The sequence below is a fragment of the Lepidochelys olivacea genome, assembly GCF_965140295.1.
Source record: "Lepidochelys olivacea isolate rLepOli2 genome assembly, chromosome: 6".
Lineage (NCBI taxonomy): Eukaryota > Metazoa > Chordata > Testudines > Cheloniidae > Lepidochelys > Lepidochelys olivacea.
Genome location: NC_140416.1, coordinates 7,678,386 through 7,693,813, shown reverse-complemented (window position 1 = coordinate 7,693,813; position 15,428 = coordinate 7,678,386). Strand labels below are relative to the sequence as shown.

At 53.7% G+C, this 15,428-nt stretch overlaps 1 protein-coding gene across 1 annotated transcript in view; it reads left to right on the top strand.

The window, feature by feature from the left end:
• The window catches only part of SPTB (spectrin beta, erythrocytic), a 135,139-nt gene that overhangs the window by 52,129 nt on the left and 67,582 nt on the right, over nt 1-15,428 (top strand). Inside the window, exons 3-11 of the mRNA XM_084632316.1 lie at nt 2,972-3,123; nt 4,473-4,646; nt 5,989-6,080; nt 6,632-6,712; nt 7,117-7,232; nt 8,162-8,274; nt 12,490-12,677; nt 13,557-13,674; nt 14,958-15,116. Coding sequence (XP_084488442.1) covers nt 2,972-3,123; nt 4,473-4,646; nt 5,989-6,080; nt 6,632-6,712; nt 7,117-7,232; nt 8,162-8,274; nt 12,490-12,677; nt 13,557-13,674; nt 14,958-15,116 — 1,193 coding nt within the window. The remainder of the gene's footprint in view (nt 1-2,971; nt 3,124-4,472; nt 4,647-5,988; nt 6,081-6,631; nt 6,713-7,116; nt 7,233-8,161; nt 8,275-12,489; nt 12,678-13,556; nt 13,675-14,957; nt 15,117-15,428) is intronic.

The window sequence follows — 15,428 nt, the reverse complement described above, 5'->3', positions numbered from 1 at the left end:
TATATACCAGGCTCCCGTCTGCCGCTGTAGCTCAGGAGAAGCAGCCTGTAACAGGGCGCCCCCCTCCCACGCACCCCATTCCGGCTTTGCAGTGCCCTGCCTCAGTTTCCCCATTTGCTTAGGGGAGAACGCCACATCACATGCATGATAATGAAACTGCACCCCAGGAGGGGAGTGTTCTAGTTAGGCCTCACACACACTGGCCCTCCAGGGCCCAACCCCAGCTCAGTGTCTCTTTTCTTGAGTCAGGAGCTCCAAGTTGCAGTCCAGGTCCCACCGTTTCTTTACTGCCTGCAGCTGTTAGCTCAGCCCAGCTGCCGCTGTCCGGCCCAGCACTCCCAGCTGGACCAGTACTGGCTCCCACAGGAGCTCCTTGTAAGTGCCACCCCAAGGCAGGAGGGGTGGGGCAGGGCTAACTGCACAGGGCTAACTGCACAGGGCTGGGTGCCCCTAGGCCCCCTGGCCCATGAAGGAACCAGCCACCCTGGCACAGCATCTGCGTGTAGCGTGTAGCGTTTTCCCCGGAAACTCCGTGTAACTCTGTTTCCCGCCGCAGAGATGCCCTCTGTGCGTGTGGCGTTGGTCACCGCGGCCCTGGGCCCTGCTGGCACTTTCGTTTTAATGTGTGGGGCCAACTGGAGGAGGGGAAAACCCCTCCCCCAACAGCATTTTCTTAGCAGGAAAGGATGGAGTGAGCCCGCCAGCAAGGCCAGCTGCCCGCGTGTCTTTCAGTCTGTTGGTGCAGCAGCCAGTGGAGTGGAGGCTTGGTCCCCGAGGCCACCTCGAGCCCTGCGCTAATCAAAATAGTAATGGAAGGGAAAAGAAAGCGGCCTTTCTGTGCTGTTATTACTCACTCCCCCCTCCTGGCTTTGTGCTGCGGCCCATCGCTGTCACTAAGGAGCAATGAGACTGTTGAAGGTGGAAAGAGCGCGGCCAGCTGCAAAGGCAAAATGCACTTCCCCACCGTAGCCAGAAAGCGCTCCCTGGCACACCCCAGAGCTGGGCGCAGTGCAAATACAGCGGGATGCATGGAGAGGAAGGGGGGTAGAGACACAGGTACACGCTTGCCATGAGGTTCTGGCTGGCTAAGCTGCAGCCTCGATAGAGCGTCAGAGAAACCATATCCAGTGCAGGAAGCAGCCCTGCGCTGCACCAGGTGCTGGGCCCACCGGGGGGGGGGAATTCTTAACCGTGTTTAATATTACTAATAATAACTTGAATTGCCACAGGCAGCACTGCAGTCCCATTGCATTAGGCACTCTACAAACACTGGAGCAGATGGGAATTTTTCCATCATGTGCCAGCAATGCCCCTCTGCCAGGTACATTGGTCAACTGGGCAGTCTCTACGTAAAAGAATAAATGGACACAAATCAGACGTCAAGAATTATAACATTCAAAAACCAGTCGGAGAACACTTCAATCTCTTTGGTCACTTGATTACAAACCTAAAAGTGGCAATTCTTCAACAAAAAAACTTCAAAAACAGACTCCAAGGAGAGACTGCTGAATTGGAATTAATTTGCAAACTGGATACAGTTAATTTAGGCTTGAATAGAGACTGGGAGTAGATGGGTCATTACACAAAATAAAACTATTTCCCCATGTTTATTTCCCCCCCACCCCCCACTGTTCCCCAGACGTTCTTGTCAACTGCTGGAAATGGCCCACCTTGATTATCACTACAAAAGGTTCCCCCCCGCCCCCCGCTCTCCTGCTGGTAATAGCTCACCTTACCTGATCACTCTTGTTACAGTGTGTATGGTAACACCCATTTGTTCATGTTCTCTGTGTATATAAATCTCCCCACTGTATTTTCCACTAAATGCATCCGATGAAGTGAGCTGTAGCTCACGAAAGCTTATGCTCAAATAAATTTGTTAGTCGCTAAGGTGCCACAAGTCCTCCTTTTCTTTTTGCTTTTTTCATGGAAAGTTGTGTTTTGGACTAAAGTGGTTTTTTTTGCAAAAAGTTCTACTTTCTAAGGAGAGTGTTCATTTTTCATCAAAAAACTGAATGCTGAAAACCTGAGATATTTTAATGCAGAAATGTTGCAACGGTGCCTTGTAGGATTTGTAGTTCGGGTGCCTCATGTCCCCATTCTCTTCTGTGGGCTGGGCTCCCAGCTGGACTACATCTCCCATAATGCACCATGGCCAGGGACTCCCATGATGCATCACTTTCCTTCTCCATGAGGGGGGACCAGCGTGCATCTTGGGAGATGTAGTCTGAGCAGGTAGCCTGGACGATAGAGTACCTGAACAACTGCTCCTGGGAAGCAGCATGCTGCATTTACAAAATTGGAATGTTTTGGTTTTTAGCCAGCATTTTTTGGTATTTGAATTTCTACAGAAAAATCAAAAATTTCCTTGCTAAGGTTAAGCGGTTACTTGATCGCTGCCTGTAAGTAACTAAACGAGGAACAGAAATGTGGTAATGGGCTCTTCAATTTACCAAACAAAGGCCTAACATGATTCAGTGGCTGGAAGTTGAAACGAGACAAATTCAGTCTGGAAATAAGGTAAATGTTTAACAGTGAGGGTAATTTACTGGAACAATTTATCCAGGGTTGTGGTGGATTCTCCGTTACTGGCAATGTTTAAATCAAGACTGGATGTTTTGTTAAAAGTTCTGCTCTAGGGATTATTTGAGGGCAGGTCTCTGGCCTGTGTTATCCAGGAGGTCCGATGAGATTATCACAATGGTCCCTTCTGGCCTTGGAATGTAGGAATCTATGAAGTGTGGTGTATCATGGCCCCAGTTCAGGGAAGCATTGAAGCACAAGCTTCATGCATAGGTTTTGAGCATGTTCTTCAAGCTAAGCGCATGCCTATGTGCTCTCCTGAATGGGAATGCATGCCTGACCCAGGGCCCAGGTCCGCGGGGCTCGGGGCAGTTGTTTCTCTGCTCCCTGTTCTGGGGTGCTGGTGCGGGACTCTGCAGTGGGGCGGTGGGCCTTTCTCCCATTGCAGATGAGCGGGAAGCCGTGCAGAAGAAAACCTTCACCAAGTGGGTGAACTCACACCTCGCTCGCATGACCTGCCGCATTTCCGATCTGTACATGGACCTCCGAGACGGGCGGATGCTGATCAAGCTCTTGGAAGTGCTTTCGGGAGAGCCCCTGGTGAGTTCCGTTCCTTCTTCCCCTCTGCTGGGCCTTGTGACACAGGTCACACCTACTGTGCCGAGCCTTTCCTCTGTTGTCGAAAGAGGCAGTGTTGAAAGGTGGCTGTCTCAGAGGGCGCAGCAGAGCCGGTCTGGAAATGCTTTGCTTTGCTGCAGAGAACTTCGACATCTCGGTGGAAAACCACAAGCAGAAATATTTGGATTTGGAAACACCGCCGCAGTGCCATGTGGGAGTTGTAGTCCAGGTGCCCCACACTCCCCTTCTCTCCTATGTTCCAGGCTCCGCGGTGGGACTTCATCCCGAGGATGCACCTTCGTCTCCCGTTTTGGGGTGGGGAGGCAGTGCATCATGGGAGTCCCTGTCTGTGGGAATCTAGGCCTGGGTGGAAATGACCAGCGGCTCCATCTGTCAGTGGAGGAGCGTTCCATGGCCTCTGAGAGATGGGTGGGGAGGATTCTCCGCCCGGGATCCATGGACAAATGCCTGCCCCACAAAAGCCACCCTCAAGCTGGCCCCTTGCGAGCAGCCTGAGCAGAGCGGCCAAGGAGTGACGAGCAGGAGTGCAGGTGGTCAGTGCGTGTGAACGTGCCCTGGAAAACATTCTCTCCTGGGCTGTGTGTGCCCAGCCCTGGCCCCGCTGCAGCTTCCAGCGCCGGGCTTGCTGCTTTAAACTCTCTGGGCCAGAGTCCCTGCTGCAGCTACGGAGGAAGGTGGCGGAATGGCCTCTTGCACGGCCCCACATGTGGCTCCATGCTGGGTTGGCCCCAAAGGCTGCTTGAGCCAACTCCGGCCGCCAGTATTTGTCCCTGGTGGGAATAGCCAGAGGGCAGAGGAGTCCAGGCGCAGGCCCCTCCCATACGTCACCATCTGAGCTGGCGGGGGGGTTGAGGTGAGTGCTCTGCCCCATCCAGGATCCTCCCTCAGGACTGGGGCGGGTGTTGCTTTGCACCAGCAGTGTGGCTGGCCGCATCTCCTCAGCCCAGGATCAGGCCCACTGTCCATAGGCAGAAGCCCCTATAGATCTGGGCTGAATCCCTTTGTTCAAAGTCTGAGGTGCATACAAGGACGGCAGGGGAGGGCTCCAGGCTGCAGGGAAGGGGGTGACCGAGGCCAGCAGTGATGCGTGGGTGCAATACATTCTCTAAGCCACCTGGGAAGGGTGAGTTCTGACGGGAACGGAGCAGGGAGGGCTGCGCCAGCCTGTTTCCTCTGCCCACCCAGGTTAGTTTCTAGGCTCTGTATCACACTGGCGTCTGCCCGCTCCAGCCGACTGGGGGGCACTGTTGCACCAGGCCTGGTGGCTGCGTGCGCCCTGGGTGACTGGCTCATCATCTGTCGTCCCCCAGCCCAAGCCCACCAAGGGGCGGATGCGCATCCACTGCCTGGAGAACGTGGACAAGGCGCTGCAGTTCCTCAAGGAGAAGCACGTGCACCTGGAGAACATGGGCTCCCACGACATTGTGGACGGCAACCACCGACTGGTGCTGGGCCTCATCTGGACCATCATCCTCCGCTTCCAGGTAGGCCTGGCTCTGAGCCCAGCTGGAGAGCAGGGCCATGGGCACATCCCCGGCTATAGCTTTTGGCGGCCAGGCTGTGCTGTGTGCAGGGAGCCGGGGGCACAGAATGAGGGGCGCTAGGCACCCGTTTACTCCCTTGTGCCAGCTCCCCGTTTCAGAGAGGGAAGCGGCCTTCGCAGAACTGCCTCCCCATGCCCGTCCCTTGTAGATGGACACGAGTGGGAGGGAGGGCAGCTGGGAGGCAGGAGCTGTGGAAGCTTCCTAAAAGTGGGGGGGCCACTGGCACCTGAAACATGGCCCCACCCTCGTGTTGCCCTGTCCCCCTGAGGCCCCGCCCCTTCCCCCTGAGGCCCCGCCCTTGCTCTGCCCCTTCCCACAAGGCCCTGCCTCCTACTCACTCATCGTGCCCCCCCCCCTCCCCCGCTCGCCCTTTTGGCTGGTAAAAAGTGCGTGGGGGGGAGGGGGGAGACAGGCCTTCCCTGTTCCGGTGCCGCTGCTGGGAGGGAACCTCGTCTCCCATCCTGTGAAACCTTTTGAGATTTCAGGAATTTTTCCCATCCCAAATCGGGGCAAAGAGTCCAAATTTTGACAATTTTCACAAACCGAAAAGCCAAAAAACGGCCCTGAACCAAAACCGTCAACACGTTTTGTTCCATCTGGACCGTTTTCAGTGAAACAGAAAGGTTTTGTGCACTGTCACTAGCTCTGAGTTTCCAAACAAAACGTCCTTTCGAGCCACAAATCCGAAACCTCTCAAATGTCGAAATGGGACCCAAGCTGTTTCCCAATTTGTTTTTCTTTTCTTAAATGTGTTTTTGAGTTGAGAAATTCGTCGCCTCCCTCCAGCCCGTCCCTGCAAGATGGTTCAGTTTTGCTGGATCAGCATTTTTTTGACAAAAAATTCCAATTGTTTTGTTAGGAAATTGCTGCCCAGGGCTGCCCCCGGGCCGGCACAGCAGGGGTGTACACTGCACCTGGTGTGGGGCTGGCGCAGGGGGCCAGGCTGAGTCGCCGTCTGCTTGCTGAGCTGCTCCCGGGGCAGAGCCCTGGTAGAGCCCTTGAGGAGCAGGGAGTGTGGGCGGGAGGCAGACAGAAAGTCCTGCCTGTAACGGGTGCTGGGCAGAAGGGAGAGCTGGCTTCCCAGCCCTGGGGTGCTCAGGACACAAAAGTCTTCTGCCTCTGCCAGCCTTTCCTGGCGATTTCAAATCCCAGGACCTCCCGAGTAGCTGGGCACATATGAACCTAAGACGGCTAGACAGCTCCTGCCTTGGGGGAAGCCCCTGTGCCGTATCCCGGCGGTAGGCTCGGGTTCATTCTGGAATGCTTTTTGTTCTTCACTCAGATCGAAGACATCATCGTGCAGACTCCGGAAGGCCGCGAGACGCGCTCTGCCAAGGAAGCGCTGCTGCTCTGGTGTCAGATGAAGACCGCGGGGTACGAGCCAGCTAATGCTAGGAGCTAACAAACGTCCCCATCCCAGCATCAACAGAAGCAGACCGGCCACACGAGTCTGGCTTACGGGATCCAGCATTTTCCAGTCCAGGCTGCTGAATCAGAGCAGCATCTGGAGTTCCTATAATCTAATGGGCACACGAATCCCATTGGCACCAGCAGGGGGGGTATACATCTCTCGAATGGTCTAGTGGCCCTCTGGCTTGCTAGGCGCGTCTGGCCTTGCAAGAAGTTCCTGGCAGCGTAAGAAGTACATGGTATCTGGGTCTAGTGCTGAAAAACATGGTAAGGCTGGGATCTCCCACGTGGCCCCCTCTGGGATTCAGGCTCCTGGCTCCCCTTTGCTTTTGGTAGGTTCTTCTGCATTTCCATGCACGTATCTGAGACAGCACTCTGGCCCTGCTTCCCACAGCCTGCGTCCATACAGCACAGGGGGGAAGGCCAAACACCCATCTAGACCTGCCTTTTAGTAGCCACACCCAGCTCAGTGCTTGGGCTGGAGGGTGACGCCGTGTTTCCTCTTTGTCATGCAGCTATCCCCACGTTAATGTGACCAACTTCACCTCCAGCTGGAAGGACGGCCTGGCCTTCAATGCCCTGATCCACAAGCACAGGTAAGAGCCCCATCACCACCCTAGCTAGCTGCTCTCCTCTCACCAACCCCTTTCCCCGTCATTAGGGTGGGCTCCGGGGCTAGGATGGCCCAGTGGTTTGTGCACTGCACTGGGACTTGAGAGACCTGGATTCAGTTCCCTGCTTTGCCCCACATTTGCTGGGTGACCTCGAGCAAGTCACTTAGGCCCCGTGCCTCAGTTTCCCTTCTGCCCCGTGGGGATAATAGCCCTGCCCTGCTGCCGAGGAGATGTGTTAGGGACTGTGAGGCGCCCAGATACTGCACTGCTGGGGGCTGGAGAAGGACCCAGAGAGCTGCCAGGCTGTCAGCTTTGAAAGTGCCTTGCCACACGTCGTTTCATTCCGCTCACCTAGTGCAGACCTTAAAGTTCCTCTGCACTATCAGGTCCGACTTGATCGACTTTAAGAACCTGGAGCATTCGAACGCCCGGCACAACTTGGAGCATGCCTTCAGCGTGGCAGAGCGGCAGCTGGGCATCACCCAGCTCCTCGACCCGGAAGGTAAGGGCCCCCTGGCTCCCATGTACACCCCCTCCCGCCCCCCGAGGTTACTGCAATGCACTCGACTCTGTCTCACCCTGCCCTCGCACAGGGTCGGAGCTGCATGGCACAGCTTAGCGCCAAATATTAAAGGCCACCTTAAAAATGAAACAATGCCTTAGTTATGTGTCAAGTGCACCGTCCCCCATCTGCAAGGTCCTGTGATGCTAGGGAGGAAGTGTGGCCTAGTGGGTAGAACACTGGACTGGGTCGTTGGGTTCTATTCCTGGGACTGGTGGGTGACCTGGGGCAAGTCATGGCCCCGCTGTGCCTCGGTTTCCCCATTTGTAAAAAAATGGGGCTGATGCTCTGCCTGCCTTTGGAAGGCGCTTTGGGCTCTACAGAGGACACGTGGTAGACAAGAGCCGGGTGCCATTGTTAGTTTGTAATCTTTGTATGAATGTTCTGCACAGGGCGCATGAGTGCTTCTTTTAAAAGCTGCAGCCTGCCGGTGCGCTGTAAGTTTCCCGCTTGGCCTTTTTAGAACAAGTGTAAACCCAAGACGAAGTCAATGGGCTTCCCAGAAAGGATCACTTTTGGTGAAATCTTTTATCAGAACAATGGCAGGAATTTCACGTTTACCACAACCCTGGGTTTCAGGGAAAGGAGATCTTGCAGCGGTGTTTTCGAGAGAGGTTTTGCTTTTGAAAATGGGCCGCTTTCAGATGCTGTGCCATGGAATGTTCTCAGGGTTGTTTTAACTCACTTTGCATCTGCCATCGCGTGTGGGTGACTCCATCCCAGCGGGATGCTCAGGCACACACGACTGGGGATGACGGTTTAGTGTTAGGGCTCGGTATCGGTGCATCACAAGGCTACTGCTCACAATTTCAAGCCAGCATTTTTGTCCCAGAGTCCTTCACTGCTTTCTCGCCTTCTCTGCTGTGCAGATGTCTTCACGGAGAACCCCGATGAGAAATCCATCATCACCTATGTGGTGGCGTTTTACCACTACTTCTCCAAGATGAAGGTTCTGGCGGTGGAAGGGAAACGGGTTGGCAAGGTGAGCTCGGAGCCCTTACATAAGAACGGCCATACTGGGTCAGACCAAAGGTCCATCCAGCCCAGTATCCTGTTTGCCGACAGTGGCCAATGCCAGATGCCCCAGAGGTAATGATCAAGTGATCTTTCTCCTGCCATCCATCTCCACCCTCTGACAATCAGAGGCTAGAGACACCATTCCTTACCCATCCTGGCTAATAGCCATTAATGGACTTAACCTCCATGAATTTATCCAGTTCTCTTTTAAACCCTGTTATAGTCCTGGCCTTCACAACCTCCTCAGGCAAGGAGTTCCACAGGCTGATTGTGCACTGTATGAAGAACTTCCTTTTCTTGTGTTAAGCCTGCTGCCCATTAATTTCATTTGGTGGCCCCTAGTTCTTATATAATGGGAACAAGTAAATAACTTTTCCTTATTCACTTTCTCCACACCACTCATGATTTTATATACCTCTATCATAACCCCCCTTAGTCTCCTCTTTTCCAAGCTGAAAAGTCCTAGCCTCTTTAATCTCTCCTCATACGGGACCTGATCCAAACCCCTAATCATTTTAGTTGCCCTTCTCTGAACCTTTTCTAATGCCAGTGTATCTTTTTTGAGATGAGGAGACCACATCTGTACGCAGTATTCAAGATGTGGGCGTACCATGGATTTATATAAGGGGGCAATAAGATATTCTCCGTCTTATTCTCTATCCCTTTCTTAATGATTCCTAACGTCCTGTTCGCTTTATTGACTGCCACTGCACACTGCGTGGACGTCTTCAGAGAACTACCCACGATGACTCCAAGATCTCTTTCCTGATTTGTTGTAGCTAAATTAGCCCCCATCATATTGTATGTATAGTTGGGGTTATTTTTTCCCATGTGCATTACTTTACATTTATCCACATTAAATTTCATTTGCCATTTTGTTGCCCAATCACTTAGTTTGGTGAGATCTTTTTGAAGTTCTTCACAGTCTGCTTTGGTCTTAACTATCTTGAGCAGTTTAGTATCGCCTGCAGACTTTGCCCCCTCACTGTTTACCCCTTTCTCCAGATCATTTATGAATAAGTTGAATTGGATTGGTCCTAGGACTGACCCTTGGGGAACACCACTAGTTACCCCTCTCCATTCTGAAAATTTACCATTTATTCCTACCTTTTGTTCCCTGTCTTTTAACCAGTTCTCAGTCCATGAAAGGATCTTCCCTCTTATCCCAAGACAACTTAATTTTCGTAAGAGTCTTTGGTGAGGGACCTTGTCAAAGGCTTTCTGGAAATCTAAGGTCACTATGTCCACTGGATCACCCTTGTCCACATGTTTGTTGACCCCTTCCAAGAACTCTAATAGATTAGTAAGACATGATCTCCCTTTACAGAAACCATGTTGACTTTTGCCCAACAATTTATGTTCTTCTATGTGTCTGTCAATTTTATTCTTTCCTATTGTTTCAACTAATTTGTCTGGTACTGACGTTAGTCTGTAATTGCCGGAATCACCTCTAGAGCCCTTTTTAAATATTGGCATTACATTAGCTGTCTTCCAGTCATTGGATAGAGAAGCTGATTTAAAGGACAGGTTACTTACAAACCATAGTTAACAGTTCCACAATTTTACATTTGGTTTGAGCCTTCTCTTGTGCCATGACCTTCCATTTCTTCTTTTCAGGCTTCACTGAGCTGAAAGCCATTATGTAAGTTCACAGAAAACATATAAAATATGCACAAGCAATGGAAACCAAGCAGACCCTACCAAAACATAGCTCTGGAGAGCTGTATCACAGCACCTCCTCCACAGGGATCTCCCAGGCCTGCTCCAATTTAGATCAGAGACATGTCACGGTCCATTCTTTGGTGTAGTCCTTAATTCAAAGGGCCAGGTCCCCAGCTGGAGTGAATTAGCTCCTTTGGAGTAAGTGGGTGCACGCCAGCTGAAGGTCTAGCCCAAGACGTTGATACAAAGCAGTGTATGCCAAAGTGTGGTACACACGAGCTCTTGCGTCTTCTAAGGGTTGTACAAATCGGTACTTATAGGGCATGAACCAGCTGCCTCTTAATCTCCTCTTGGATAAGCCAGCAGAGGCTCCTCGTGCTAGCAGGAGGCAGAAAGGCAGAAGGCGAGCCCATAGCAGGGTGTGGAATCTAGATAAATCCGGGCTAGAAAGAAAGTGCAAATTCTTAACAGGGAGGGGAGTTAAGCAATGGAAAATCAGACCCAGGGATGGGATGGGATGGGATGGGATGGGATGGGACGGGGTACTGGGTTCTCCATCACTTGGTGTCTGTAAATCCAGGCTGGATTGTATCTCTGAAAGCCCCTCTCTGGCTCAACCCTGAGTTCTTGGCTAGCCCAAGGATCACTGGGAGATGCTCCCGGGCATCGTCTGCAGAAGTTCAGACTGGATGCCCTGAATGGGCCCTACTGACCTTTAAGGCCTATGAATCTGTGAAACAGCATGTTCCTCTTTAAGGCCCGGCCCCACCCCCCCCGCTGTAATGATGCTGCCTTTGGCAGGACACAACTGAGAGTAGCAGTTCAGGACAAATTGCTTAGAGCAGGGCAGTCACAGCCCAAAGCTGGGTGTCCTTTATTACTAAGGCACACCAAACCAGCCAAACAGAGAGGACTTCGGTTTTACCCCACTGGCTAACCAAAGTGATACAAGCAATTCCCTCAGATACCCCAGTTCCCTTGTATCACCGCCAGCACCACTCCTTATGGGGATGAATAGTTATGAAAACCAATACCGCAGAAAAAGAAAAATGGCTCTCCCGATCCCAAAGGACCAAGTCCCAGACCCAGGTCAATATACAAGTCGGATCTTACCCACAAATCACGCTGTTGCCAATCCTTTAGAATCTAAAATCTAAAGGTTTATTCATAAAAAGAGAAATACAGATGAGAGCTAGAATTGGTGAAATGGAATCAATTCCATACAGTAATGGCAGAGTTCTTGGTTCAGGCTTGTAGCAGTGATAGAATAAACTGCAGGTTCAAATCAAGTCCCTGGAGAACATCCACAGCTGGGATGGGTCATTCAGTCCTTCCTGCAGAGCTTCAGTATAGCAAAGTTCCTCCAGAGGTAAGAAGCAGGATTGACGACAAGATGGAGGAGCTGCAGCTGCCTTTTATAGTCCTTTTGCCACATGGCTTGTGCTTCCTTTGTTCCAAATACAAGCCACCCAGCACATGGCATGGAAAAACCTTAGCGTTCTGTGCATAGGCATGTCCCTGCATGCCTTGCTGAGTCACAAGGTGTTTATGACTTCTCTCAATGGGTCGATTGTACCGCTGATGGTCCTTAGTGGGCCATCAAGTTGGCTAGGCAGTGCTGATGCCAACTTGTCTGGGATGTCACTCAGAAACATAGCACAAGTTTGAAATACAGACAGTATAGAGCCAATACTTATAACTTTAAATACAAAAATGATACATGCATAATCATAACCAGCACATCATAACCTTGTCATAGACACCTTAGGGGACCTCCTTTGTACAAGATTTGGTGCCACTATATGACCTTGGTTGCAACAATGATCTCTTCGGTCACAGTTCATGTCAATAACGTCACACCCGCCAACAGCACTTTCCATCCCCCTTGTCTCGAAGCCCCCAGGGCCCTAACTCAGTCTCTTCTCCCGGCTTTGGAAGCCAAGGGGTTAGGATGGGGCCTGGCCAGGAAACACCAATTCCCTTTTGTGAAAAAGATCCCAGTTTCGGCATTTGTTTATATTCTACAGCAGCACAACAGCTAGCCCCTTCGGCAAGGGCCACGAGAAAACGAAAGGGAGCGAGAAAGAGAGAGAGAGAGAGACAGCCCCAGCCCAGCCCAGCAGGCCCTGGTGGTCAGGGCTCTGGCCTGCGATGTGGGGGGCCCAGCCCTGGCCCAGCACAGCCTGGTGGTCAGGGCTCTGGCCTGCGATGTGGGGGGCCCAGCCCTGGCCCAGCACAGCCTGGTGGTCAGGGCTCTGGCCTGCGATGTGGGGGGCCCAGCCCTGGCCCAGCACAGCCTGGTGGTCAGGGCTCTGGCCTGCGATGTGGGGGGCCCAGCCCTGGCCCAGCACAGCCTGGTGGTCAGGGCTCTGGCCTGGGATGTTGGGGGGCCAGCGGTAGCAGCATGGCCCGGTGGCTCCCCTGTGTACCCTCCCTGGGCACATGCACCCAGAGAGGGTCCCTTCATGCAGGAGCACAGACGCTGCCAGTGTTCATTGTTCTCCTCTGCTTTTCGAAGGTGATGGACCACTTGATGGAGACGGAGAGGATGATTGAGAGGTACGGAGGGCTGGCCTCTGACTTACTAACCTGGATCGAGCAAACCATCACCGTTCTCAACAGCCGCAAGTTTGCCAACTCCCTGATGGGGGTGCAGCAGCAGCTGCAGTGTTTCAGCACCTACCGCACCGTGGAAAAGCCCCCCAAGTAAGCAGCTCCTGGGTTACGCAGCCAGCTCTGCTGTACTTGCCGTCACTGCTGTCTTTAAAGTGTTCTTCATCCATCCCGCTCAATGAGCTGTACAAAGGAGGTAGCCTTATCTGCATGGTCCAGGTGGGGAAACTGAGGCACTGAGTGACCATGACCCCCACAAGGTTGCAGCACAGGTTGGTGGCAGAGCTGGGAATCAAACCCAGCTCTACTTGACTCCCATGCCAGTGCTCTGCCCACTAGACCATGCTGCCCCTCTTAATAATGATTCTTTACTGAAACGAAGTCCAAAGCAGTGGTTCTCAACCTTTATGGGCTCAGGATCTGTTTGTAACTGTTTATGGCCTGTCATGACCCAGTAAAATAGTCTGGGGGTGGAGGCTGTGGGGTGGTTTTGGTCACATCCTGCCCTCCAGGGGTGTCAGGGTTTGGGTCTTGCCCGCACTCACCCCACAGTGATGGCTCCTGCAGCTCCTGTGCTGTGGGGCTGGCTGGGCTTGAGTCTCCACTCCAGGAGTTACCACCTCTTCTCTGCACCTGATCCAGTTTGCATTCATCTTTCTTGAGTCTGGGTGACCAGAACTGGTCACACTATTCCAGAGGAGGCCCTACCAATGCCTCACACAGTGGTACATTATCTATCTCCTGTGGAAACACATGTAAGTTCACCCCATAATCACCCAGATGGTCTGCCTTCTGGCTTGCCTGGCCCTGAGCCCTGATCAGCCCGCCTGTTACTGACACCAGATGCCATAAGCGCTGTGGGGACTGAGCTGCCAGGGGCATGAATTTGGAACATGCTGTCCCTCAGTGATGGCATGAAAGGGACTGGCTCGGTCCGCCCGTTGTCTATAATCTCTCCCTTTCACCACGCAGGTTCCAGGAGAAGGGGAATCTCGAGGTTCTGCTCTTCACCATCCAGTCCCGGATGCGAGCTAACAATCAGAAAGCGTACACCCCTCATGAAGGGAGACTCGTGTCCGACATCAACCGGGTACCTGGCACTCCTGCTTCCCACCAGCATCGGGGGTTTAGGGTGGGGGTTCGTGGTCACTTCAGGGACGGCTGCACTGCAATCAGAGGAGTGACTGCACCTCGTGGTGACGTTCTCCAGCCATAGGCGCCGACTCCGTGGCTGCTCCAGAGCTGGAACACCCATGGGGAAAAATTGGTGGGTGCTCTGCACTCACCGGCAGCCAAGCTCCCGGGCCCGCCCCAACACCCCAGCTCACCTCACCTCTGCCTCCGCCTCTCCCCTAAGCGCCACGTCCCTGCTTCTCCTCCCACCACTTGCCACCGCAAAACAGCTGTTTCGCAGTGTAACAAGCTGTGGGAGGGAGGGGGAGGAGCAGGAACGCAGCGCACTCAGGGGAGGAGGCGGGACAGGGGTGGGGATTTGGGGAAGGAGTCAAATAGGGGCAGGGAGGGGGCGGAGTTGGGGCAGGGACTTTGGGGAAGGAGTAGGAATGGGGGTGGGGCAGGATGGAGCTGGGGCAGGGCCGGAGCCAGGAGGGTCGAGCACCCACCGGTGCCAGGAGAAGTTGGCACCTATGTACCCAGCCAGCTTTGATCTAGCAAATAGCAGCAGAGGAGTGGCAGTATAGGTTGGCCTGGGTGGGGACACACAGCCCATGCTGCTTCCCTGCTGTCTGCACCCAAGCTAGCTAGATCCAAGCTACACGTGAGTTCTGATTGCAGCGTAGACAGGTCCTGAGATGCAGTCCAGAATGGGTGGGGGGCCTCCCCCCCACGTTGTCCTCACTTGCTGACCACACTCTTTGGCTATACTCCGCTTTGGATGCCCGTTTTGCAGCTCGCCCATTGCCCCCGGTTGTCGCCATACACCCAAGGGGAAGGGCCAGTTGGCATTGCATGCAGCAGAGCACTTAGCCCCCTGCTCAGGACGCACGCTGCAAGCTCACATTGAAGCCAGGGGGACTTAAACAGGCGCTTAACATTACGCGTGTGCTTCCCTGGATTTCCTTAGGGCTCAGCGATCGTTTCCCATGTAAATACAGAGATACAGTATAGATTTCAGTGCGGCTACAAGGGAGGGGAGATCTCACCCCCCGGGGCCGGCCGGCACTTTGCTGAAGCAGCAAGAGGCCCGTGGGGCCAAAGGCCATTGGGGGAGACAGCCAGCAGGGGAGCAGAACGCTTTCTGGCTGGTGCTGCAATGGGCTGTCTGTAGGGACCCTTATTAGCCCTTTCTGGGCCTGCCAGCTGGTTTCGCATGCCTGGTGGCACCTCACTCTTTCCTGTGATGCCTCTGGGCAGGCCTGGGAATGGCTGGAGAAGGCGGAGCACGAGCGGGAGCTGGCCCTGAGGAACGAGCTTATTCGGCAGGAGAAGCTGGAACAGCTGGCCAGGCGCTTCGACCGCAAGGCGGCCATGCGGGAGACGTGGCTGAGCGAAAACCAGCGCCTGCTGGCCCAGGTATGGGGCGCGGGCTGTGGGTGGGGAGACACAGCATGCCAACCCTCCCAGTTTCACCGGGAGTCTCCCAGAATCAGGCCCTGTCTCCCAGAGGCTACTGCAGCCAGACTGGGAGATTTTGGGCACTAACAGTCCGGCAGCACAGTGGGACGAAGGCAGGCTCCCTGCCCTCCCTGGCCCCGTGGCACTCCCGGAAGCAGCCAGCACCAACCCTGCGGCCTGAGGGGGAGGGGGTCTCTGCGCACTGCCCCCGCCCCAAGCACCAACTCCACAGCTTCCACTGACTGGGAATTGCTGCCAATGGGAGCTGCG